The sequence below is a fragment of the Scyliorhinus canicula genome, chromosome 2, assembly GCF_902713615.1.
Source record: "Scyliorhinus canicula chromosome 2, sScyCan1.1, whole genome shotgun sequence".
Taxonomy (NCBI): Eukaryota; Metazoa; Chordata; class Chondrichthyes; order Carcharhiniformes; family Scyliorhinidae; genus Scyliorhinus; species Scyliorhinus canicula.
The window spans coordinates 219044747-219071585 of record NC_052147.1 but is presented as its reverse complement, the minus strand read 5'-3'; the positions used below and the strand labels follow the sequence as shown (position 1 = coordinate 219071585).

Here is a 26839-nt window from a genome sequence, read left to right as displayed (position 1 = left end):
CCCGCTCACAGGATTCTCTGCTTTTCCCTCATTGGTGGGGGTTCACTTGCCCCGCATGATCGGACCCAAGCCATTCACATGACAGCCAAGAGCATGCTAGTTAAAAGGGTTGCGCTACCACATATCATATATCTTTATTATAATGAAATGAAACAATGCTCTCAGTGCATGTTTCAGAATTACCCTAATTGCTGAGTAGCAGTTATATCAGTCACCTGAAACCTGATTAGAGGCAAAAGATGTAAATTGCATTCTTCTATTTCAAGCTTAAGCAGTGCGAGTCATCTGAGTTTAGCTGGGTTCAAAATAAGAGAGGCATAAAGCGCACACTTAGTAAGCTTTGCGCATATGAAAGCGAGACAGCCCGAGTGACTGAGACAGCCAGAATGAGGATTAGAATTTGGTCATTTGGAAGTGTGGTAATTTGGTGCAGAGTGGGACAAGGTGCGTTTTCCCCTTTTCATTTTGTTTTCTTTCTTCTGGCTTTGTAACTGGTGATCTGCAGGGAGAGATTCAGAGTGCATCCTGGGAAAGGAGGTGATACAAATATCTTTTCATATTGTGGGGGGGGGGGGGGAGGGGGGGGGGGGGGGGGGGGGGGGTGTACTGAAGTGACATCACAGTAAAGCTGTGACCGGTATGGCTGGTAGGGAATCTGTTAAATTTGAGAAAGAAAACATTGAGAAAAACTAATTAAAACTTATTAATTAACTAGGTAGAGCAGTAACTAAACCCGAGGACAGAGATTAGTATTTAGCATTTAACTTTACAGTAAAAATCTAGCACCAAGGCCAAATAGCTAATTGTAACTTAATCTAACAATAATTTAAGTACTTATTTAAAATTAATTAACTAGTGCTTAAATGTCACTCAGCAGGGTGCAGTGCTGTAACTGTGAGATGTGGCAGATCTGTGATGCTTCCAGCGTTCTGGTCGACTATGTCTGTAGCAAGTGTAATCAATGGCAGCGTCTCACAGACCGCGTGGTTCGGTTGGACCAGCAGTTGGATGCACTTAGGAACATGCAGGTGGCGAAAAACGTCATAGATAGGAGTTATAGAGATGTGGTCACACCAAGATGTAGGCAAACAGATGTCCCACTCTCTAACAGGTATGCCGTTTTGGATACTGTTGGGAGGGGGGGGGGGGGAGATAGCCTATCAGGGGAAAACAACAGCCAGAACAGTGGCGCTACAATTGGCTCTGTTGCTCAGAGCAATTGTAGGAGAGGGCAAAGTGCAGGAGAGCAATAGTTATAGGAGACTCTATAGTAAAGGGCACAGATAGGTGCTTCTGTGGAAGTGAAAGAGACTCTAGGATGGTGTATTGCCTCCCTGGTGCCAGAGTCCAGGATGTCTCATAACGAACACAGGACATCCTGAAGGGTGAGGGTGAATAGCCAGAGATCATAGTACACATAGGTGCTAACGACATAGGCAGAAAAGCGACAAGGTCCTGCAGGAGTTCAGGGAGTTAGGCAGTAAGCTACAAAACAGGACCTCCAGGGTTGTTATCTCAGGATTACTCCCTGTGCCACGTGCCAATGAGTCTAGAAATAGGACGATAGTGTAGCTAAACCAGTGGTGTAGGAGGGAGGGTTTCAGATTTCTGGACCATTGGGATCTCTTCTGGGGCAGGTGGGACCTGTACAAGAAGGATGGGTTGCATCTAAACTCAAGGGGCACAAATATCCTGGGTGGAAGGTTTGCTAGTGTCACTCAGGAGAATTTAAATTAGTATGACTGGGGGGTGGGAACCAGAGCATTAGCTTAGAAGGTGTCATAACTGAGGGGGAAATAGAGAACAAAAAACAGCCAAAAAAAGGTGACAAGTGTGAGAAGGGAGATGGTCAATGCAGGACTGAAGGTATTGTACCTTAATGCGCACAGCATACGGAACAATGTAAATAACGTTGTTGCGCACACTGAAATTGGCCGGCACGATGTTGTGGGTATCACAGAGACGTGGTTGCAAAGGGATCAGGGCTGGAATCTAAATATCCAAGGATATGTGTCCTATCGAAAGGACAGGTTGATGGGCAAATGGGGCAGGGTTGCATCGTTAGTAAGGAATGAAGTTAAATTGATAGCAAGAAGCGATATAGGATAAGAAGGTGCGGCCGCACCTGGAGTACTGGAGTACTGCATGCAGTTCTGGTCACCACATTATAGGAAGGATGTGGAAGCTTTGGAAAGGGTTCAGAGGAGATTTACTAGGATGTTGCCTGGTATGGAGGGAAGGTCTTACGAGGAAAGGCTCAGGGACTTGAGGTTGTTTTCGTTAGAGAGGAGAAGGCTGAGAGGTGACTTAATAGAGACATATAAGATAGTCAGAGGGTTAGATAGGGTGGACAGTGAGAGTCTTTTTCCTCGGATGGTGATGACCAACATGAGGGGACATAGCTTTAAATTGAGGGGTAATAGATATAGGACAGATGTCAGAGGCAGTTTCTTTACTCAGAGAGTAGTAGGGGTGTGGAACGCCCTGCCTGCAACAGTAGTAGACTCGCCAACTTTAAGGGCATTTAAGTGGTCACTGGATAGACATATGGATGAAAATGGAATAGTGTAGGTCAGATAGGCTTCAGATGGTTTCACAGGTCGGCGTAACATCGAGGGCCGAAGGGCCCGTACTGCGCTGTAGTGTTCGATGTTCTAAGGCATAAAATCTCTGTGGGTAGAGAAGAGAAATCGCAAAGGTAAAAAGACCCTGATGGGAGTTATGTACAGGACCCCTAGCATAAGTCAGGATGTGGGCAGGAAATAAACCAGGAGATGGAGAAAGCATGTAAAGAAGGCAATATCACAATAATCATGGGGGACTTCAATATGCAGGTGGACTTGGAAAATCAGGTTGGTAGTGGATCCCAAGAAAAGGAATTTGTGGAATGATTAAGCGATGGTTTTTTGGAGCAGCTTGTGGTAGAGCCCACTAGGGAATAGGTAATTCTGGATTTGGTGATGTGTAATGAGGCAGACTTGATTGGAGATCTTAAGGTAAAGGAACTCCGAGGGAGCAATGACCACAATATGATAGAATTTACCCCGCAGTTTGAGATGGAGAAGCTGGAATCAAAGTTGATATTACAATTAAATATGGGTAACTACAAAGACATGAGGGAGCAGCTGGCCAGAGTTGATTGAAAAAAGAGCCGAGCAGGGAAAACAGTGCAACAGCAATGGCAGTCGGTTTTGGGGGTTATTCGGGAGGCACAGCTGAGATTCATCCTAAGGAGGAGGAAACATGATAAGGAGCGGACAAGGCATCCATGGTTGACGAGGGAAGACAAGGACAGCATAAAAGCAAAAGAAAAAGCACACAAAGTGGTGAGGATTCATAAGAAGCCAGAGGATTGGGGAGCCTTTAACGCTAGCAGAGGTCAACTAAAAAAGCAATAGGGGAAGAGAATACAAAATATATGCAAGCTAGCTAGTCATGTAAAAGAAGATAGGAAGAGGTTCTTTCAATATATAAAAGGTAAGAGAGAGGCAAAAATAGACTTTGGACCGCTGGAAAACGTGGCTGGAGAAGTAATAGGAACAAAGAAATGGCAGACAAACTGGTTACTTTGCATCAATCTTCACAGTGAAAGACACCAGTGGGATGCCATAGCTCCAGGAGAATCAGGGGGCAGAGGTAAGTGCAGTGGGCATCACAAAGGAGAAGTTTCTGGGGCAACTGAGAAGTCTGAAGGTGGATAAGTCATCTGGACCGGATGGACTCCACCCCAGGGTTCTTAAAGAAATAACGGAGGAGAATGTGACTGCATTGGTGGTGACATTTCAGGAATTACTGGAAGCAGGAATGGTCCCAGAGGATTGGAAAGTGGCTAATGTAACACCACTGTTTAAGAAGGGAGGGAGGCAAAAGATGGGAAATTATAGGTCGGTTAACCTGACTTCGGTCATTGGTAAGGTTTTAAGAGTCTGTTATTAAAGATGAGATCGTGGAGTACTTGGAAGTGCATGATAAAACAGGACTGAGTAAGCGCGGCTTTGTCAAAGAGAGGTCATGTCTGAAAAATCTGTTAGAATTCTTTGAGGAGGTAACAGGGAAGATAGACAAAGGAGAACCAGTGGACACGATTTATTTAGATTTTCAGAAGGTCTTTGACAAGGTGCTGCATAGGAGATTGTTAAATAAGTTAAATAAATGGTGTTAAGGGTAAGATCCTGGCATGGATAGACGATTGGCTGACTGGCAGAAGGCAGAGAGTGGGGATAAAGGGGTCTTTTTCAGGATGGCAGCCGGTGACTAGTGGTGTGCCTCAGGGGTTGGTGTTGGGACCATAACGTTTTACAATATACATTAATTATCTGGAAGAAGGAACTGAAGGCACTGTTGCTAGATTTGCAGATGATAAAGGTCTGAAGAGGGACAGGTAGTATTGAGGAGGCAAGGGGGCTGCAGAGGGATTTGGACAGGCTAGGAGAATGGGCAATGAAGTGGCAGATTAAATACAATGTGGAAAAGTATGAGGTACTTTTCCAATGTGGAAAAGTACAAGCACTTTGGAAGGAGGAATTTAGGTAAAGACTATTTTCTAAATGGGGAAATGCTTAGGAAATCAGAAGCACAAAGGGATTTGGGAGTCCTTGCTCACAATTCTCTGAAGGTTTAGTTGCAGGTTCAGTCGGCAGTTAGGAAGGCAAATGCAATGTTAGCATTCATGTCAAGAGGGCTATAATACAAGACCAGGAATGTATTTCTGAGGCTATACATGACTCTGGTCAGACACCATTTGGAGTACTGCGAGCAGTTTTGTGCCCTGTATCTAAGGAAAGATGTGCTGGCCTTGGAAAAGGTCCAGAGGAGGTTCACAAGAATGATCCCTGGAATGAACAGCTTGTCGTATGAGGAACGGCTGAGGACTCTGGGTCTGATTGGAGTTTAGAATGATGAGGGGGGATCTTATTGAATCTTACAGGATACTGCGAGGCCTGGATAGAGTGGCCATGGAGAGGATGTTTCCACTTGCAGGAAAAACTAGAATCAGAGGACAGAATCTCAGACTAAGGGATGATCCTTTAAAACAGAGATGAGGAGGAATTTCTTCAGCCAGAGGGTGCATCTGTGGAACTTTTTGCTGCATTAGGCTGTGAAGGCCAAATCACATGAGTGTCTTTAAGACAGATAGATAGGTTCTTGATTAATAAGGGGATCAGGGGTTATGGGGAGAAGGCAGGAGAATGGAGATGAGAAAAATATAAGCCATGATTGAATGGTGGCGCAGACTCGATGGACCGGGTAGCCTAATTCTGCTTCTGTGTCTTATGGTCTTATGTTCTGTTACAATATCAGAAATATTCTACTTTTGACCATTTCAAAAATGTATTTTTTTCTCTTTGTATTTCCCCATTTCACAGTTTCCTGCCTAATAAGAATACGCAGATGGCCTGCACTCCTAAAACTACCTGCACTAGATTCAGTGGTTTCACCTCATGATTCGATACGGTTACCAAGATTGAAATGAATAAAGAAAGTTGTAAAGTTAGAGAATTCTGCCTCTGTATTCAACTAAGGCATAAAAGAAGAAACATTTGTCCATCTTTCTTCAGGAAATTAATGTATTGGATTATAATTCACAAAGAACAAATAGTACTTTGCCCATGACTGAAAATTGGATTGATGGATAAATAGCCTGTTACGAGTGGGAAAATGTTTGTGCTTAAATTTCAATAGCTGTTTGTTGACATAATGTCTGAGAGTTATCGTTATAGCATTACTACTGCTTGACTGCATCAACAACCTGTCATTATCACAGTAGGGGAGCTGCAAGTTCACAGGTTCAGGGATTAGTTGTCTTTGATGCAGACTACCATGCTTGTTTTTAACCGGGGATCAAGTATTTGAAAGGATCCAAATAAACAGAGCAGACTGTAATTAATTAGAGTATAGTGAAGTCTGTAATATATATTGTTATGCATTTGTTGCTATGTCCTCTATGTGCTAAATTAGCAGACTATTAATATTATAACATTTAAGGTACAGGATGTTCCACAGCTTGCTACATTTGTTCCTGCAGGACGGTCTTGAAGTTTTTGGATAGACCACTAGGTCAGTCCACGGATAAGTGAACAGTCAGTTTGAGTTAGTCAGCCAGCAAGTGTCGCAGATAAAATGACCAAGACAGGGGACAGAAACAGTAAAATGAAAAGAGCAGAGAACCAGCCTCTAAGTTAGAGAAAGGGCTGCAGGGAGCAGACTTTAAATGAAATGGGTAGCAAGAAGCCCATAAGACCCATGAAGGCAGCTAAAGGTAGGCGACTCCATGCTGTGGGCCGTGGGGGCAGAAGTATCCCTTTGGATTGAATTGATTTGTTTAGTACGTGTACCGAGGTACAGTGAAAAGTATTGTTCTGTGTACAGTTTAGACAGATCATTTGAAACATGAAAAGAAAATACACAGGGCAAACATAAAATTACAATGTAAATACATAGACACAGGCATTAGGTGAAACATACAGGACTGTAGTACTGCTCAGGAGAGAAGATGTGTGGAGAGATCAGCTAGTCCATAAGAGGGTTGTTTAGGAGTCTGCTAACAGCGGGGAAGAAGCTGATTTTGAATCGGTTAGTGCTTGTTCTCAGACTTTTGTATCTCCTGCCCAATGGAAGAGTGAATAAGCCAGGTGGGAGGGATCTTTGATTATGCTGCCCGCTTTCCCCAAGGCAGTGGGAGGTGTAAAGAGAGTCAATGGATGGGAAGCGGGTTGGTGTGATAGACTGGGCGGTGTTCACGATTCTCTGTAGTTTCTTACAGTCTAGGGCCAAGCAGTTGCCACACCAGACTGTGATGCAGCCAGATAGGATGCTTTCTATGATGCACTTATAAATTGGTAAGATTCAATGTGAACATGCTGAATTTTCTTAGTTACCTGAGAAAGTATAAGCGCTGTCGTGCTTTCTTGGTAATAGTGTCGATGTGGGTGGACCAGGACAAATTGTTAATAATGTGCACACCTAGGCATTTGAAGCTGTCAACCATCTCCACCTTGGCCTGTTGATGCAGACAGGGGTGTGCACGATGCTTTGCCTCCTGAAGTCAATGACCAGCTCTTCAGTTTTACCGACATCGAGGGAGAGACTGTTGTAGTTACACCACTCCACTGAATTCTCTGTCTCCCTTCTGTATTCTGACTCATCGTTGTTTGAGATCCGACCGACTACAGTTGTGTCGTCAGCAAGCGTGTAGATGGAGTTGGAGACAAATCTTGCCATGCAGTCATGTGTATATCAGGAATACAGTCGGGGTTAAGTACGCAGCCTTACGGGCCCCCGGTATTGAGGGCTATCGTGGAGGTGTTGTTGCTTATCCTTACTGATTGTGGTCTGTGGGTCAGAAAGTTGAGGATTCAGTTGCAGAGTGACGAGCCAAGTCCTAGGTTTTGGATCTTTGATGTGAGCTTGGCTGGGATTATGGTGTTGCAGGCGGAGCTGTAGTCAATAAATGAATCTGATATAAGAGTACTTGTTGTCGAGATGATCCAGGGATGAGTGTAGGGCCAGGAATATGGCGTCTGCTGTAGACCAGTTGTGACGGTATGCGAATTGCAGTGGATCTAGGCAATCTGGGAGTTGATGTGCCTCATGGCCAACCTCTCTAAGCACTTCATTGCGATCAATGTCAATAGTCGTTGAGGCACACCGTCTGGTTCTTCTTTGGTACGGGTATAATGGTAGTCGTCTTGAAGCAGGTGGGCACCTCAGAGCGGAGTAGGAAGAGGTTGAAGATGTCTGCCAGATGGTCCGTGCAGGATCTGATGCATGACCAATGACCCCGTAAAAGGCCGATTGGACTTCGGAAGCACCGACGGTGGGTATGGGTATGTCCGGTGCTGTTGGGACAGTTGACCGCGGTCTCATGGTTCCTGCTTGAATGAGCAGTAGTGTTCTGCCTGGCACAACCAAAAAGCTGAAATTGTGCTTGTGAACTAGTGTTTGGGTGTACTTGGGAATTCAAGAAAGAAAAATCTCAGAAGGCTAGATTGAAACCCTGCAAAGTTAGCTGTTGAAGCCATCCAAGTTGGAATGACTTTTGGAGAGAATTTCAAATAGGGGGCGGGATTCTCCCGCAACTGGCTGGATGGCCCGCGCCAAGAGCGGCGGTAACCACTCCAGCGTCGGACCGACTGGACGGTGCGCAATCCTCCGCACTTCTGGGGGCTCAGCCGGCGCCGGAGTGGTTGGCGCTATGCCAACCAGCGCGGAAGGGCCGGCGCGAGTTGGCCCATGCACAGAACTGCCAGCGTGGTTCCACGCATGCGCAGCCCGGCCGCCGATTTTCCTGCACATACACAGAGGGCTTCTTCTCCGCCGGCCATGGCAGAGCCCTGCAGAGGCCGCATGGCAGGAAAGATTGCCCCCATGGCACAGGCCCGCCCGCAGATCGGTGGGCCCCAATCGTGGGCCAGGTCACCGTCGGGGGCCCCCCCTGGTGAATTCACCTGAGGAAGGAGCAGTGCTCCGAAAGCTAGTGTTTGAAACAAACCTGTTGGACTTTAACCTGGTGTTGTAGGACTTCTTGCTGTGCTCACCCCAGTCCAACGCCGGCATCTCCACATCAGGATCTTTGAAGGTGAAGATGAGATAGGTGGAATTTCAGTAAGATTTGTTCACTCAGTGTGACTAACACCTGGGTGGATTGTTCAGAAATCTGTGAAATCATATTGGTCGTATTTGTCATTTATTGTGCAGTGTGGTGTGTTCAGTCACAATTGGCTTGTTAACTGCCAGGTGCTTCATCCTTCGCCTTAGCCCGAATGTTACACTATAAGATAACTTTTTGAAATAGTTTTTATCTTTTTGATTTTGTATAATAATGTTGATTTTGGAAGTTCAAAACCCTTCAAATCTTGTGACTATCTTCACTTAATAGGTGTCTTGAATTTCAAACTTGGCCTACTTTAAACAAAACGTTAGTGGTACTTAACCAGATCTTACCAATAACCTGGGTACTGGCCAAAGTCACAACAAGATCTTGTAATTCATTTTATTTAATCTCAGCATGGTTCCTGAGTTCTGTCCATGATGGAAACTGCCAGTAAGTTGGCATAGAGGATGGAAAGGCTTGTGATGGTGGGCTGGCATTCATGGGTTCGCACCTAGTAGGCATAGGGACTATAAAGGCCATGGGGAAGAGTGGGAAAGGTTGGCATGCATTGATAGTAAGTTGGCACAGGGGCTACCAGGGACCATGGAGGTGGGTAGAGAGGAATAGGTTTGCATGAAGTGTATAAGGGAGGCATGGGGAGTGGGTGGGAGGGGGAATGAGTGCTAGAGGATCGACCTGTTTATATTACACTGGAATGAAAATCCAGAACACTGTGGTGAGCCTTTTTAACCTGCCTGCCTCAACACTCAGCAGTTCTTGCAGTTATCCCTGAACTGTTGCCACATGTGTAGGGCCTGATTCCAGCAAACATTCAAACTTCCCACCGGGAGGTGGGTACACCAAGCCAGGAAATTTCTCGGCTCTAAATGCATAAGTCTCCCAAAATACAGAAAGGCTTTATCGTAATGAACTCCAATATAGTAGTGCTGGAACCTGTCCCTTTGTTTCAAAAATAAAAAGCAGGGGAATAAGAGATAGCATTTCTGCTGGGATACAAGACTAGGGTGTTTCCTGAAGCTCTGGAGAAGAGGAAAGAGAAAGTCATTTTAAGATCAAATTACCAGCTTTTTGCTAAACCCAGAGATATCACAGATAGAAGACAGTCATGATCTGAGAAGATTTGCAGCCAACTGAAAGAAGAGAGCAAAAGACAGGCCTATCTTTTGAATAGTTAAATTGAATAGTTAAATTGCCAATTCTATCATTTACCACATGCAATGTGGGTGGTGCCTCATGCTCAATTTGAAAACCAAGGAGGGCTGGAGAATAGTCAATGTTGTTCCTTTGTTTCAGAAAGGTAGCAAGGATAATCCAGGGAACTACAGGCCGGTGAGCCTTACGACAGTGGTAGGGAACTTACTGGAGAGAATTATTTGAGACAGGATCTACTCCCATTTGGAAGCAAATGGACTATTAGCGAGAGGCAGCACTTTTTTTGATTTGATTTGATTTATTATTGTCACATGTATTAATATACAGTGAAAAGTATTGTTTCTTGCATGCCATACAGGCAACTCATAATGTACCTAGGGAAGGAAGAAGAGACTGCAGAATATAATGTTACAATTATAGCAAGGTGTAGAGAAAAGATCAACTTAATACGAGGCAAGTCCATTCAAAAGACTTTTTGTGAAGGGAAAGTCGTATCTCACTAACTTGATAAGAGTTTTTCGAGGAGGTCACAAAGGTGGTTGATGCTGTAGGGCAGTGGATGTTGTCTATATGGACTTCAGTAAGGCCTTTGACAAGGTCCCTCATGGCAGACTGGTACAAAAGGTGAAGTCACACGGGATCAGGGGTGAGCTGGCAATATGGATACAGAACTGGCTAGGTCATAGAAGGCAGAGAGTAGCTATGGAAGGGTGCTTTTCTAATTGGAGGGCTGTGACTAGTGGTGTTCCGCAGGGATCAGTGCTGGAACCATTGCTGTTCGTAGTATATATAAATGATTTGGAGGAAAATGTAACTGGGCTGATTAGTAAGTTTGCAGACGACACAAAGGTTAGTGGAATAGCAGATAGCGACGAGGACTGTCAGAGGATACAGCAGGATTTAGATCGTTTGGAGACTTGGGCGGAGAGATGGCAGATGGAGTTTAATCCGGACAAATGTGAGGTAATACATTTTGGAAGGTCTAATGCAGGTAGGGAATACACAGTGAATGGTAGAATCCTCAAGAGTACTAGCAGTCAGAGAGATCTAGGTGTACAGGTCCACAGGTCACTGAAAGGGGCAACACAGGTGGAGAATGTAGTCAAAAAGGCATATGGTATGCTTGCCTTCATTGGCCGGGGCATTGAGTATAAAAATTGGCAAGTCATGTTGCAGCTGTATAGAACCTTAGTTAGGCCACATTTGGAGTATAGTATTCAATTCTGGTCGCCACACTACCAGAAGGATGTAGAGGCTTTAGAGAGGGTGCAGAAGAGAGTAACCAGGATGTTGCCTGATAGAGTGCATTAGCTTTGAGGAGAGGTTGAATAAACTTGGGTTGTTCTCACTGGAACGACGGAGGTTGCGGGATGACCTGTTAGAGGTCTACAAATTATGAGGGGCATAGACAGGGTGGATAGTCAGAGACTTTTTCCCAGGTTAGAGGGGTCAATTATTAGGGGGCATAGGTTTAAGGTGCGAGGGGCAAGGTTTAGAGGAGATGTACGAGGGAAGTTTTTTTTTTTACACAGAGGTTAGTGGGTGTCTGGAACTCGCTGCCGGAGGTGGTGGTGGAAGCAGGGACGATAGTGACGTTTAAGGGGCATCTTGACAAATACATGAATAGGATGGAAATAGAGTGATACTGACCCCGCAAGTGTAGAAGATTTTAGTTTAGACAGGCAGCATGGTCGGCGCAGGCTTGGAGGGCCGAAGGGCCTGTTCCTGTGCTGTACTTTTCTTTGTTCAAGTTTATAAGGAGTGAAAACAAGACTGGAGGATTTGCCTAGCTAAAACTAGAGGGAGACACCCTAAGAAAATTCTGACTATGGATCATAGTATTTGGAAAGGAAAATAAAAGAAGCAAAACCCTTGGAAAGCTACAAAACACTTTGGATTGATTCCAGAAGTGAATATCTACTTAAGAAACCAAATAACGGGCAGCACGGTGGCACAGTGGTTAGCATTGCTGCCTACGGCGCTGAGGACTTGGGTTCGAATCCCGGCCCTGGGTCACTGTCCGTGTGGAGTTTGCACATTCTCCCCGTGTCTGCGTGGGTTTCACCCCCACAACCCAAAGATGTGCAGGATAGGTAGATTGGCCACTCTAAATTGCCCCTTAATTGGAAAAAATAATTGGGTACTCTAAATTTATAAAAAAAAAAAAATTTTTTTTTAAAAGAAACCAAATAACAAAATAAAATTAGGATTTTCAAAACAGCAACACAAGAAAAGAGGTAAACTTTGATTTGGTGTTTAAAATATATGTTGACTACAAAAATAGTGATTAATTAATGATGTTTTGTCTTCCGTTATTGATCAGTTCTTTCAAAAAATGAAATCTTGAAATGTCATTATTTCAGTCTCAGAATTCCTACAGTAGAGATGGAGGCCATTTGGCCCATCGAGTCTGCACCGACCCGCTGAAAGAGCACCCCTGCTAGGCCCTACCCCTGTAACCCCAACTAGCCTTTGGACACTTAGGCAATTTAGCATGGCCAGTCCACCTAACCTGCACATCTTTGGACTGTGGGAGGAAACCGGAGCACCCAGAGGAAACCCACACAGACTCAGAGAGAAAGTGCGAACTCCACAGAGATTGTCACCCAAGGCCAGAATTGAACCCTGGTCCCTGGCGCTGTGAGACAGCAGTGCTAACCACTGTACCACCATGCCTCCCTGTACACGTCAATAACTGGAAGTTAAAATTACTCTTTAAATTGATCTCTATGCATATTGTAATAAGACTGATCAACTTATATTTGTAAAAGCAATTCACTTCTTTATCTTCATGAAGCACGAAACAAATTATAAAACTGAATTAGAGAAAAGTCAGGACACTATACCTGTAGCCATGGTTGCACCTACAAGTCTGGCTCGGATTAAACCATGACGCTCTTGTAGGTGAATAACATGAACTTTTGGGAACTGTGTCATGTATTTATCTAAATTTTCTTTCAAGTATTCTGTATAACGAGAAGAAAAATAGAATGTGTTGGTTAAATTGATTTCAACAAGAAATAATTTTCATACAATACTTCAATGAACAAAACCTATCGATTTAAAACCAAATCCAATTTGATTTTCTTGCTTTCTTACTTCAGAAATAAATAGAAATGACAAATGCACACTCCTAAAACCAATAACCTAAGGCAGAACAGTAGTAACCAAATTGCCACAACTCCTACCTATCGACTGTCAATGCAAGGGATAGGAGATTTTCATTAATCATTATAATATTCCAAGTTGTTATTGCTCAAAAAATATTTTGCAGAAGCTTTTCATCTTTTACTCATCAGAAAAACTGCAAGAACATCAATGCCAGGGTAAACAACAACTTTGACGTGTATGAGAATAGAGTTCTGACTGATTGGCAAGTGGACTCTGATTGGTAAAAGCATTGCCATGGAGAAGGCACCAGTTAATGGTGACTGATAGTTAAACGTCAAGCATTGTTTGAAAATTTGTATCAGGCAGCTTATTGTCAAGATGAGGAGATGCTGCCGATGGACTGAGGTGGGCACAGTAAGAAGTCTTACAACACCAGGTTAAAGTCCAACAGGTTTGTTTGGAATCACTAGCTTTCAGAGCATAGCTCCATCAGCTGATTCATTTTAACCTGGTGCTGCAAGACCTCTTACTAATTTGTCAAGGCATTGTCCTGAGTAATGAACTAGCAACGTTTTAATGTTCCTTGACAGGATGTGGTCAAATCAAATCAAATTGGAGGAATATTCCATCACACTCCTGACTTATGCTTTGTAGAAGGTGGGCAGGCATTGGGGAGTCAGGGTGTGAGTTATTCACTGCAGGATTCCTAGCCTCGCACCTGCTCTTGTAGCCAATATTTACATGGCCAGTCCAATTCAGTTTCTGCTCAATGGGAACCTTCGGGACATTTAGTGTGCAGGTTTCAATGATAGTAATGCCATTGAATGGCAAGGGACGATGGTTAGATTCTCTCTTGTTGTAGATGGTCATTGCCTGGCACTTGTGTGGCATGAATGTAACTTGCCACTTGTCAGCCCAAGGTTGGATATTGTTCAGGTCTTATTGCATTTGGACATGGACTGCTTTGGTACCTGAGGATTCGCCAATGGTACTGAACATTGCACAATCATCATTTCTGACCTTGTACTGAAAAGGAAGGTCACTGATAAAGCAACTGAAGATGCTGGGACTGAGAACACTACCCTGAGGAACTCCTGCAGTAACATCCCAGAACTGAGGTGACTGAACTCCAACAACCACAATCACCTTCCTTTGTGCTAGGTATAACTCCAACCAGTAGAGAATTTTATCTGATTCCCATTGACTCCAATTTTGCTAAGGCTGCTTGAAGACATGCTGGGTCAAATGCTGCTTTGAGTCAAGATCAGTCAGTCATACCACACCTCTGGAGTTTAGCTCTTTTGTCTTTGTTTGAAGACTATAATGAGGTCCTCAGCTGAATAACCCTTGCAGAGCCTAATTGGAGTGTCGGTGAGTAGGCTTTTGCGAAGCAAGTGCCACCTGTCAGCACTGTTGATGGCGCGTTCCTTCATTTTTTGATGATCAAGAGGAAACTGATAGGGTAGTAATTGGCCAGGTTGGATTTGTCCTGCTTTTTATGTACAACGCATACCTGGGCAATTTTCCACATTTCCTGTTGGATGTCAATATTGTAGCTCTACTGGAACAGCTTGGAATGTTCTGGAGCACAAGTCTTCGGTACTAATGCCGGAATATTGTCAGGGCCAAATTACCTTTGCAGTATCCAGTGCCTTTGACCGTTTCTTGACATCACGTGAAGTGAATCGAATTATCTGAAGACTGGCAGCTGGAGACCTCAGGAGGAGGCCAAGGTGGATCATCCACCGAGTACTTCTGGCTGAGGATTGTTGCAATTTCTTCCGACTTACCTTTTGCACTGATGTACTGGACTCCCTTCATCATTGACGATGGGGATATCTGTGGAGCCTCCTCCTCCATTGAGTTATTCAACTGTTCACCAGCATGTGTGATTGGATGTGACAGGACTGCAGAGCTTAAGATTTGAAATCTCTCCTATTTGAGTTAATGGAGGTCATCCTCAATGTGAAGACAGGTCTTGGTCTAGGTAAATGACACCTTTTTGCAATTTGAATGGGGTCTGGCCATTTATTATTGATAAAAATAAGTCTACTTCAAGTGCAAAAGCAGTTGGACAATGGCAACGTAGGATTCTGAATATTATTCTCCTGGGAGGACAGCGGGTTCGTACTCCATGAAGCCACTGGCACTTCCTTGGGTGCTACCTCGGCAACCCTAGTAACCAGTCATAGAACATATTGAGGGCGGCATGGGAGCACAGTGGTTCGCACGGTTGCTTCTCAGCGCTGGGTCCCAGGTTCGATTCCGGCTAGGGTCACTGTCTGTGCGGATTTCTTCCCGTGTCTACCCCAAAGGTGCTTTGTGCTAGGTTGAATACCTGGCCCTCATTTCTGTTGGAAGTTCTGTGCCTACAAGACTGATTCATCTGTCTGTTTACATCATTGGAAAAGGGAATTCCATGACATCAGTTTTCAACCCATTGACCTTTGTGAAAGAATACCTCATTGGACTTTGATTTTGGACTTGAATCTGCATGTACAAATATTTATTTTCTCTGTACTGTAAATCCTTCTTTTCTCAATTGTTCTCTTTACTGTACGAGTGTGGAGACCCTGTTGCGAACCTCCACCAAAGCATTGGGTGTGTGTGAATAAGTCTTTCGACTTCATCCAATCTCAAACTTGCTGTCGGGTTATTACTGGAAGATTGGGTCACACAAAAACTGGGTTGGCGAAATATGCCGCCACTTATAAAAGAGGGAAACAAATAGAAACACTTTTATGCTTATGGACTGGTGGTGACAGGAGAAATTAGTGCTGTTTAACTTCCCCTCCTGTCCGTAACAGAGTTGTTTGTCTTCTTACACCGGTGGTGCACAAGGCAGAATTTCAGTGACGTTTTCCTGGAACAGATTGTTAGCCTGTCGCAAGAGGCTTATTGCTTGAGGCGCGCAACTCTGCATTGTCATGGCTGACCAGGAGCCTCTTCTGCTCTTACCGCCTGTTATTGGCACGTTGGAAGGATTTTGCAGGTTGATACACAATCTGTTGGCTGCACTATGAATGCACCTTAAGTCCTGGGGTAGGACTCAAACCCAGAGCTACTGGCTGAGAGGAGGACCACTACCCACTGTGCCACAAAATCTTTGCCATAACAAAGTAAATAAGGAAATTCTGTTTCCAGTGGTTGGAACAATGAGTAACCAGAGAACAGAGTTAAAGGTGACAGTCGAAAAAGAACCTGTGGTAACATAGGAAACATTTTTTTCTATGCAGCGAATGGTTAAGGTCTGGAATACACTGCCTAAGGGTGTGGTGGAGGCATGTACAATTGTAGCATCCAAAATGTAATTTGACTGCACCTGAAAAGAAAGCATGTGCAGGAGGATGGCAGGAGAATGGTATAGATTTGCTCAGAAGGCAGGTGTAGACACAATGAACCAAATGGCCTCCGTCTGCACTATAACAATTGTGATTTTTTAAAAAAAGTTGTGATCTGGATTTCAATGCCTGAAAGCATGGTGAAAGCAGACTGATGGCAACTTTCAAATGGTAATTCAATAAATGCTTGAAAGGAAAACATTTACAAGACAATAGGGAAAGAGTTGTGCAGCAAGAACATAGGAATAGGAGTATGCCATTCAGCCCTTCAAGCCTGCTCCATCATTCAATAAGATAATGGCTGACCCAGTTGAAGTCTCAACTCCACTTTGCCATCTGTCCCTATAAGATGCCACATAGGAGAAGAGCCCATGTTGTTAAGGGTAAGATTCTGGCATGGATAGAGGATTGGCTGAGTGGCAGAAGGCAGAGAATGGGGATAAAATGGGTCTTTTTCAGGGTGGCAGCCGGAGACTAGTGTTGTGCCTCAGGAATCTGTGCTGGGACCACAACTTTTCACAATATACATTAATGATCTGGAAGAAGGAACTGAAGATATTGTTGTTAAGTTTCCAGATGATAGGGGTAGCATGGTGGCTCAGTGGTTAGCACTGGGACTGCGGCACCGAGGACCCGGGTTCGAATCACAGCCCTGGGTCACCGTCCGTGTGGAGTTTGCACATTCTCTCCACGTCTGCGTGGGTTACACCCAAAGATGTGCAGGGTAGGTGGATCGGCCATGCTAAATTGCCCCTTAATTGGAAAACAAATAATTGGGTACTCTAAATTTATTTTTTGAAAAGTTTGCAGAGGTATGGGTAGTATTCAGGAAGCAGGTGGGTTGCAGAAGGATTTGGACAGGCTAGGAGAGTGGGCAAAGAGACAGATGAAATACATTGTGGAAAAGTGTGAGGTTATGCACTTTGGAAGAAGGAATGGAGGCATAGACTATTTTCTAAATGGGGAAATGCTTTGGAAATCAGAAGAACAAAGGAGTCCTTGTTCACGATTATCTTACGGTTAACGTGCAGGTTCAGTTGACGGTTAGGAAGGCAAATAGAATGCTAGCATTCATATCGAGAGAGGTAGAATACAAGACCAAGGATGTACTTCTGAGGATGTACAAGGCTCTAGTCAGACCCCATTTGGAGTATTGTGAGCAGTTTTGGGCCCTGTATCCAAGGAAGGATGTGCTGGCCTTGGAAAGGGTCCAGAGGAGGTTCACAAGAATGATCCCTGGAGCTTGTTGTATGAGGAACGGTTGATGACATTGGGTCTGTACTCGTTGGAGTTTAGAAGGATGAAGTGGGATCTTATTGAAACTTACAGGATACTGAGAGGCCTGGATACATTGGATGCGGAGAGGATGTTTCCACTTGTAGGAAAAACTCGAACCAGAGGACACAATCTCAAACTAAAGGGAAGATTCCTTTAAAACAGAGATGCGGTGGAATTTCTGCAACCAAAGGTTGGTGAATTTGTGGAACTCTTTGCCACCAAATCACTGAGTGTTTTTAGGACAGAGTTAGATAGGGTCATGATTAAAAAGAGGATCGGGGGTTATAGGGAGAAGGCAGGAGAGTGTGGATAAGAAAAATATCAGTCATGATTGAATGGCGGAGCAGACTCGATGGGCCAAGTGCCCTAATTGTGTTCCTTTGTCGTATGGTCTTATAACTCTCAACTCCCTTGCCTATCAAAAATCTGTCTCAGGCGGCCTTGAATAAATTCAATGACCTGGCCTCCATTGCTTTCTGGAGAAGAGAATTCTGAAAATTATTGACCAGTTGAGAGAAAACAGAATCTCCTCAACTCTGTCTTAAGTGGCAGACCTCTTACTATTAAACTGTGTCCCGTGGTTACAGTATCCCCTCCAAGTGAAAATATCTTGCTGATATCTACCATATTAAATCCCCTCGGGATCTTCAATACGATCACCCCTCATTCTTCTAAACCTCAATGAGTATCGGCCCAAACAGTTCAACCTTTCTTCATAAGATAAGCCTGTCAACTCTGGAATGAGTAGAGTGAACCGTTTCTGAACTGCTTCTAATACAATTATATTGGTTTTCAAATGCGACCAAAACTGCACACAGTACTCCAGATGTGGTCCCACCAATGTCCTGTACAGCTGTGGTAAAACGTCCTTACTTTTATATTACATTCCCCTTTAAATAAATGCCAACATTCCATTTACGTTCCTGATCACTTGCTACACTAGCATACTAACATTTTGTGATTCATGTATCAGGACACCCAGGTCCAGGTGTGGGACTAAGCGGATAATTCTACCAAAGAGCTATGAAGGGCTGAATGGCATTCTTTTAGCTGCTCTACAATTCTATTTTAAGCCCCTTAACCAAAACTTTGAGGCCTGAATGGAATATGTTTGAAAGAAAAAGAACCTGAATAATGTTATGAAAACAATGCCAGTTTCACTGACTGTGCTTTGAATAGTTATGAATGCACTGAGTTATTTGCATTTGTCAGTTATTTATCCAAGAGAGATTACCAGTCAGACATGAACAATTACCTCATTTTGGGGACAGGCACTGCAACCCACCAGCAACCTACAAATACTCAACTGATATTTCACTGTTTATGCATTTGCAAATTACTGACTCACATTTTGTCACCGAGTAGATAAAAAGATTTCTGAGAAAGGATCAGAAAAGTCCCCATTGACAGCTCCAAGTGATAAAGGTTAGACAGCCGACACAACTAAAGCAAAGAGCCAGAGTCTACAGGGAAGTCCACATCTTCAAATAAAGTTCAACATAGAGTAGAACTTGATTTTATTCTTTCCCTCCCCCCACAGTATCTTGATGTGTGTATTCACTAGCTCGCTAAGTCGCCAATGCTAAAGAGCCGTTATCTTTTCAGAGGAAAGTGAAAACTTGATTTTCCCTGAAGGAGACTTCCTTTTCTAAAGAATTTTTCTGCTGGCCCCATAAGAATAAAGAATAAATAAAAAGCTTGCTAAAGTGAATTTACTATTTCCAACAAAAAATACAGTTATAACTGGCCTTCGACATTTCAAATCGTTTGATCCAATGCAAAATCAATCAGGGAAACATTATCAATCCATAATCTTTGCCAAAAGTAGATTCAATTGGGTCTGAATGATTTTGAAGTGTTGCATTCAACGGAGCCATGTTTGAGAAGTCGACAAGTAGCTCAAGATATTCCAAATAAATATTTATTACAGTTCATTTATTCTGGGAGTAAATGCATTGTGTGGTAAATTAACAGGACAAACTGTCAAAGAGGTTTAACCAAAGAGTTCATCTCAGCTCAAAGCAAATTACTGTGGATGTTGGAATCTGAAACAAACAGAAAATACTGGACAATCTCAGCAAGTCTGATTGCATCTGTGCAAAGAAAAGGGAGCTAACATTTCCAGTCTGGATGACAAAGAGTCATCCAGACTAGAAACGTTGGCTCCCTTTTTTCGACACAGAGCTGACAGACCTGCTGAGATCGTCCAGTATTTTCTGCTTTTGTTTAAGCTCATCTCAGCTGTTATGACAACGCTATTCAGCAACCCGCTAGGGAGAGTAGGAATTTGGGCATAATGCTTGTGACTGCTATACTTTTCATCTGGATGGTAATGGTAGCATTGCACTAATAGGTCTATATGTGAAGAATTACAGGTTGTGTCTGGTGATTGAAACATATTTATTTTGCACATTTGGTCAAAGTGGATGCAAAAAATCAACCTTCGTTGGTCGCTGAATCAGAACTAAAAAAAAATTATGATTCTTCAAACCTTACTTTGTCTCTTAATTACGTAAAAGGTTAATTCACCTATAATTTTGTTTGCTAGCTATGTCTTAATTTATGGTTTAAATACAGCTCCAAATGGATTTGCACCATTCGTTAGATATAATTATTTTTTCCAGGAGCAAAATCTGCAATTTAGAATGCCACTCCCACATAATCATATCCTGATTTCAAAGTTATTTACTTGTAACATTTCCAGGTAAACTACAGGCATTTGCTGGGCCGATTTTCCTCAATCGGCTTTGGTAATTTCAGTGGAAGACTGACAGAAACCCCAGAGAAGATTGGGTTTTTGCCAACGTTATGGCAACTGTACTCAAGGAAAGTCTTAGCAATAAAATTTTGTGAAGAATGGAATTTTTACTTATAATTCAAGCAGGCCACCTCATACAGAACATTGTGATTATTCTATGGTTACACAAAAATAGAAACAGTCCAGCTGGCTTGAGCTGTAGCAGCAAAATAAAAATTCTTACAATTCAGAGACTGACAAAATAAGATGACAATCATGAATAGAAGTGTTTCTTTCGAGTTAAAGAACAACCAATTCTTTCCCTTTCACTCTGATTTAAAGGTAATGATATGCAGAAGTATTTTCAGGAATATATTGTTCAGTAACACTGACTGAACAAGTCCTTTCTTACCTTTGGTGCTGAAGTCATCCACAAGGATAACCTCTTTAATGAGATGAGCAGGTGATCTGTTGAAGATGCTGTGAACTGACCTCAGAAGTGTCGACCACACTTCATCCACGAAGCACATGATGATGCTGGTTGTTGGAAGATTGTTGTGAACTACCTGGTTGGAACACCTGGAACAAATACATCCCCAGGGGTATAAGGTTTAAACAGCGAAGAATCATGGTGTGTTGTAATGTTGTTTCAATGCAAATGCAGTCCTACTGATTCTTGATTCCTCTCTACATCCATTAATCTCCTCCAAATGAGAAAAATAAAAGTGGACTCAATGATGATCATTGGAGAACACCACTGTCTACCATCCTCTAATCTAACAAAAAGCATTTACCATGACTAACTGCTTTCTGTCATTAAGCTGATTATTATCCAAACTGACAAGGATCCTCATGTTCGGAACCCAAAGGTAGTTTTAAGGGATTTTTATCTGTATGGGTATACATTAGAAATAAGGTATAGTTTTAGGTGGGTTTAATTTAATTTGTGTGTCTGGAAGGGACCTATAGTTAGATTAATGCTGGACAAAGGTGTGTGTGGGTGTGTGTGTGTGAGGGGTTGGTTTCAGTTCCAATTGGGATTCTATTGCGATAGCGAGAACCGCAGCATGAAGAATAAATATAGTTGTTTAGCAACGAAAGGCCCTTGAAAGGGGTTACATTTTATTTTGTTTTTTAGTTTTAACTGAAAAGTGAGCGCAGTTATAGAACACAGTTATAGAAGCCAAACAGATTTAAAAAGTTTTTTCCCCACTGTCACAAGACTCCTAAACTATCCTCTTATGGACCGATCTGATTAATACTACATTCCTGTATGCTTCACCTGATGCCGGTGTCTATGTATTTACATTGTGTACCTTGTGTTGCCCTATTACGTATTTTCTTTTCATGTACTAAATGATCTGTTTGAGTTGCACGCAAAATAAACTTTTCACTGTACCTCAGTGCATGTGACAATAAGCTATTCCAATTCCAGATAGACAACCGGAAAGGAAAAATCTCCCACCGCTTCGCTAAAAGCAGTGGTACTAGAAAGCTAGAGGGAACATATCTCTCAGCTTTGCTATAAGAAAACCCGTACAATGAAGCAATGGTCATCCAAAGAGCAGCCAGTTAAGAACACTGGAGAAATAAGAAGTTTACAGATGGTCTGAGGTTAAGGGTACAAGAACAGAGGACTGTTCAGTCAAAACAGACAGAGCTCAGAGGAAGGTTGAAAAGCCAAAAAGACATCTGAAGTGATCCTCGGGTTTGTGAGATTTTTGCGACAACTTGTGGAATGTGAATTGTAAAATCTATGGGAATTTGTGGCTGGACCTCAAGTGTGCAAAAGTAGTCAAGGCAAAGAAATCCTAAAAGGGATCGTGTAAAACTTGGGAGTGCATTCTCTGATAGAATTGGAGGAGAAGCAGAGAAGAAGCTCTGACAGAGTCCTTGGAAAACGTGAGGTGGATTTTGCAATGCAACCTCCTAATGGAAAGCATGATCATGAGAGAAGGTTTTAAAGCATGTTTTGGGAGTGGAGTTTGAAAACTCTCAAGTGATAATCAGCCCGGGGGGGGAGATTCTGAGGAAGAAATCCACAGACACACCTTGGTTTCAGAACAGAGTGTACATTTAACCACAGTCAATCAGTGTGTCTCAAAAAAGTGACATTGCGTGTATCAATGAGATCACTGTAGCTTCAAACGTACTGTGTCGTCCATGTTACCTTAAAGCCTGTGTGTATTTGCTAATCTGCCGGGGAGGTTGGGGGGGGGGGGGGGGGGGGGGGGGGTTAAAGCAATATTGTATCATAATGCATTTATTCATGTTTAATCTTTTTTTTCCTTGTTGTCAAAACTAGCAGTCCAGTGGCTCTGTTGCTCCTCGTTTGACAGAGAAAAAAGTAAAAATTACATTATTTCGAGGCAAACTTCCATTCTGGGATCTTCCTGTCCAATTGTAACCAACTGGGATCGTAACACTTCCTATTTAAAGAGCTCCAATTTTGCTAACCAGCTTTTTACGTGGTACTTTTGAAATGCTTTCTTAAAATCCATATGCAATCCCGTCATCAACCTTCTCTGTTACTTCATCAAGAAATTCAATTAGATTAGTCAAGCACAATCTTCCTTTTACAAATCAATGCTGGCTGGCCTTAATTAGCCCAAATCACCCCCAAGTGCATGTTGACTTTGTCACAATTGGGTTTTAGAGGTATCCTATCACTGTTGTTAAACTGATCGGCCTATAGTTAATAAGTTCAACTTTTCTCTAATAATGGTGTCATATCTGCCACCCTCTAACCCTCTGGCATCTCCCCTGTAACTATGGAATATTATAGCAAGCCTTACGCTATCTCCAGTCTCACGGTCTTGATCAAAGTGATGCAAGTCATCTGTATCAGGCAACTTATCCATTCTAAAGTATAACCAGTCGTTCCACTGTATCCTGCCCACCAATTTCCACCCCACATTGTGGACGGATGATTTTGTAAGTAAATCCACATATTAGAATGCGACAGCTAGTCTCACTCTAACATGCATTCCCACAATCTACCCAAGGCGTGAGATCGGACTCCCTTGCTGCTCTCCACAAATGGGGGCCAGATGGAACAGCATTCATAGGGGTCTCCCAGGAGCTTGGAGGCCTCCAGGTGCTTGCCCTTTGGGCCGTGTGACCCTGGTACTGCTGGTGCCAGCCTGGCAACCTGGCACTGGCACCCTTACAGCCCTAGCCTGGTACCATAGTGATGCCAGCCTGACTGCCCAGGTGGCAGACTTGTGCCAAGCCAGTATTTTACTGCGGATCAGGCCTAAGGGTGCCCGAGGAGGGCAGGGGTGGAGAGATGCAGAGGCCCCTCTTGCTGTGAGTCGAGTCGGGGGGGGTTGGGGTTGAGGGGTTGGGACGCCGTTTTTAAATGAACCTCGCAGCGCAGAAAAACACAACGCTACCTAACGTGACTCCAGTTAGATATGGGGCCTCAGCATGGAACGGGTGGGCGAGGCTGGACTTAGTTCCATTACCAGAAGGAGATCGGTGGTGTCCCAATCTCTCGACGCCAGCCCCCCCCCCCCCCCCCCCCCCCTCACCCCTAAGGGGATCCAAGGGCATCCCTGCACCTCACCTGCACATGGAACCCCCGGGCCTGATCCCCGTCAATAGAGAAAATGCTAGCCTGGCAGTGCCCCTGCCAGTGCCACCTTGGCAGTGCCAGGCTGAAATTCAGGTGGCATTGCCAGGGTGCTAGCGCCAGGGTGCCAAGCTGACACCAGCGGTGCCAGGATAACACCCTGCCCAGAGGGCCAACATCTGGGGGCCTCCAATCCCCTGCGAAATCCCCACAAGTGCTGCTCCTCCTGGTCCCCATTTGTGGGAACCTGTACTGAATGGCACTCGCCCAAGGCAAACGAGATGGATACCAATGCCACGGTTACCCGAGGGAACAGCATATTAGTCTGAGACAAGTGGTCTTGCTCTAATATGCATATTTGCAAAAAAGCAATCCCGCCACAATGTCCGAGATTCACATCACAGTGTCCCGCGGGATTGCGTTAGATATCGCGAGGCGCAGTGAACCAGGTAAATCCCGGGAGTGGGGAGTACCGACATTTACCGGCCATGTTGCGCCTGAAAGTCAGCGCACCGCAGTGTATCGTGGTCGGTAGATCACACTCAAATTCTTCACTGTTAAACCATTGCTAACAATCCGTGCACATAAAGTTCCTTTATTCAAAAAGTTCTCCAGTGGCAATAGCCAGATTTCTTCTGCATTTCAAGAACAGTGACTCAACACTGGTGGACGTTAGCCAATGAACAGACAGTAATTCGGGGCGCAATTAAATGGAAGCATAGCGTGACGAGAAACCAATTATCACCACTTAAGCCCCATTTCCATACAATTAACTAGAGCCACCCCATATCCAATGGCCTCCTGTCATTCAGCGGCTCCCCAGGAAGAGCTCACGCTGGTGCTGATTAGTACACTTTAAAAAAATATATAAATCTGACGGAAGGGTTTCTGTGGGGAGCCAAGAAGGAGTCGGCATCTTTGCTCCAGTCAAAGTGTCCAGGGGTGTCTCTGTGCTCGCTGGCGGATGGGGGACCCTCGGCTGGGTGTGGGCCCCCATGGGAGGGTGGGGAGGCAACCGCGCACTGCACCATCATGCCAAACCCTTGTCCCTGCTCGTCTGCCGCTAGACCACGTATAACTCCCACCGACTGCTGAGGCTACTGGCTGTGCAGCTGAAGGCTACTGCCAATAGGGAATTGGCAATTGTGGTTAAGTGCGCTCCGCACACGCCAAGTGTATTCCCGTGGGTGGGCGGGCCACGTAGTATATGGGAGTCACCTACCATCTAAATCAGACCGTGATGCCTAGTCAGTGTACTTGAACATTGTGGGAGGCAACACTACACATGGAGCAGCCATGTCCAAATACCCAGGGGATGGGACACAACTCCATTGACATGTCCACAGCCGGTGGGTGGGCGAGTGCCACGGGGAGGGAGCCAGTGCTCCGTCCGGGTGAGGTTGCGAGCAGGTTTCTGGGGTACAGGGTCTGGGGCCCAGTGTGGGGGTCCGCTGTGGCCTGGAGTACTTGTGGAGGGCATTCCAGGTAGGGTGGTGGGGCAAGAAATCAATGGGGGAAATGGAACGTCCAAGGGTGGGAGCCACTGCTGTTTGTCAGTCAAACACCCTCTCCAAATGCCTTCCAGATATTGAATGCTATGCCAGGGATGTTGGATGCAGAGGTTGCCCTAGTGGTGCTGCTGCTACGCGATACGGCCAGACCCAGAGAAGGCGGCAGCAGCAGCAGCGTCTGCAGATGCTCGAGGCAGTGGCCCATGTTCTCATCCCACATCCGGCAGTGGACCCCCTCACCGGGCCCCACCCTGTACCCTGGAAACCCGGTCACAACATCACCCGGGCCGGGCACTGGCTCCCTCCCCGTGGCTCTCGCCCACCCACCGGCTATGGATATGTCAATGGAGTTGTGTCCCATCCCCTGGGTATTTGGACGTGGCTGCTCCACGTGTGGTGTTGCCTCCCGCCCATCAGGCTAGGGAGGGATCCAGAGGGGGAGTCCCGCGACGGCCCAGGATGTACAGATGCCGCTGGTCATTCAAATAAATGATGGACAGCCTGTGCCGTAGGAGGCTCCGGTTCAACAAAGAGACAGCACAACACCGGTGCCATATGCTCACGGACTTGGCACCACGTGGAGGAGTGGGACACCCGCTCCCGATGGCCGTCAAGGTCACTGTAGCCCTGAACTTTCATGCTGCAAGATCATTCCAGGGCTTGAGCAGGGGACTGTGTGGTATATCACAGGCCACAGCCCATAGGTGCATCCGGCAGGTCATGAATGCCCTGTATGCTCGAGTGGAAGACTACATCTGTTTTGACTTGGGTCAGGGGCAACAGGATGCCTGAGCAGCAGTTTCTCCGCCATCAGCGGGATACCCCAGATCCAGGGGGTCATAGATGCCACGCATGTTGCCCTGCAGCCATCTGGGGGTGCCCTATGTTAACCAAAAGGGTTCCACTCCTTCAACGTACAGATCATGTGACCACCAGATGAAGATAATGCACATTTGTGTCCGCTTCCCGGAGTGTGCAAGACATACATCCTGGGGAAGTCGGTCATCCCTGCCCTCTTCAGGGAAGTACGGCGGCACAGTGGTTAGCACTGCTGCCTCACAGCGCCGAGGTCCCAGGTTCGATCCCGGCTCTGGGTCACTGCCCATGTGGAGTTTGCACATTCTCCCGTGTTTGCGTGGGTTTCGCCCCCACAACCCAAAAGATGTGCAGGGTAGGTGGATTGGCCACACTAAATTGCCCCTTAATTGAAAAAAAAATTGGAGACTCAAAATTTATTTATTTTTAAACAATCCCTGCCCTCTTCGAGGAGCACCCCAGGATGGGCAGCTGGCTCCTGGCGCGATAATGGATATCCGCTGAGGACCTGGCTAATGACGCTAGTAGGGAGGCCGGAGACTGAAGCGGAGATTCAAGAGGCCCATGCAGCCATCTGGACTGTCATTGAGCGGTGCATCGGACCCCTCAGGATGCAGTTCTGATGCCTCGACCACTCCAGAGATGCACTCCAGTACACCGCCCGGGGCGGTCGTCCGCTTTGTTGTGGTCTGCTGTGTCCTCCAC

The 26839-nt window shown here is 44.9% G+C and overlaps 1 protein-coding gene across 2 annotated transcripts in view; it reads right to left on the bottom strand.

Annotated features, from left to right (window-relative positions):
* Positions 1-26839, bottom strand: part of LOC119961953 (polypeptide N-acetylgalactosaminyltransferase 5) — a 69560-nt gene that overhangs the window by 32229 nt on the left and 10492 nt on the right. For both annotated transcript variants that reach the window (XR_005459770.1, XM_038789575.1), the window contains exons 2-3: positions 20646-20812; positions 12613-12732 (exon numbers count right to left, since the gene is read on the bottom strand). Coding sequence is in view for 1 of the 2 variants with exons in the window: in XM_038789575.1 (XP_038645503.1) it covers positions 12613-12732; positions 20646-20812 (287 nt within the window). In the remaining variant the exon portion in view is untranslated. The remainder of the gene's footprint in view (positions 1-12612; positions 12733-20645; positions 20813-26839) is intronic.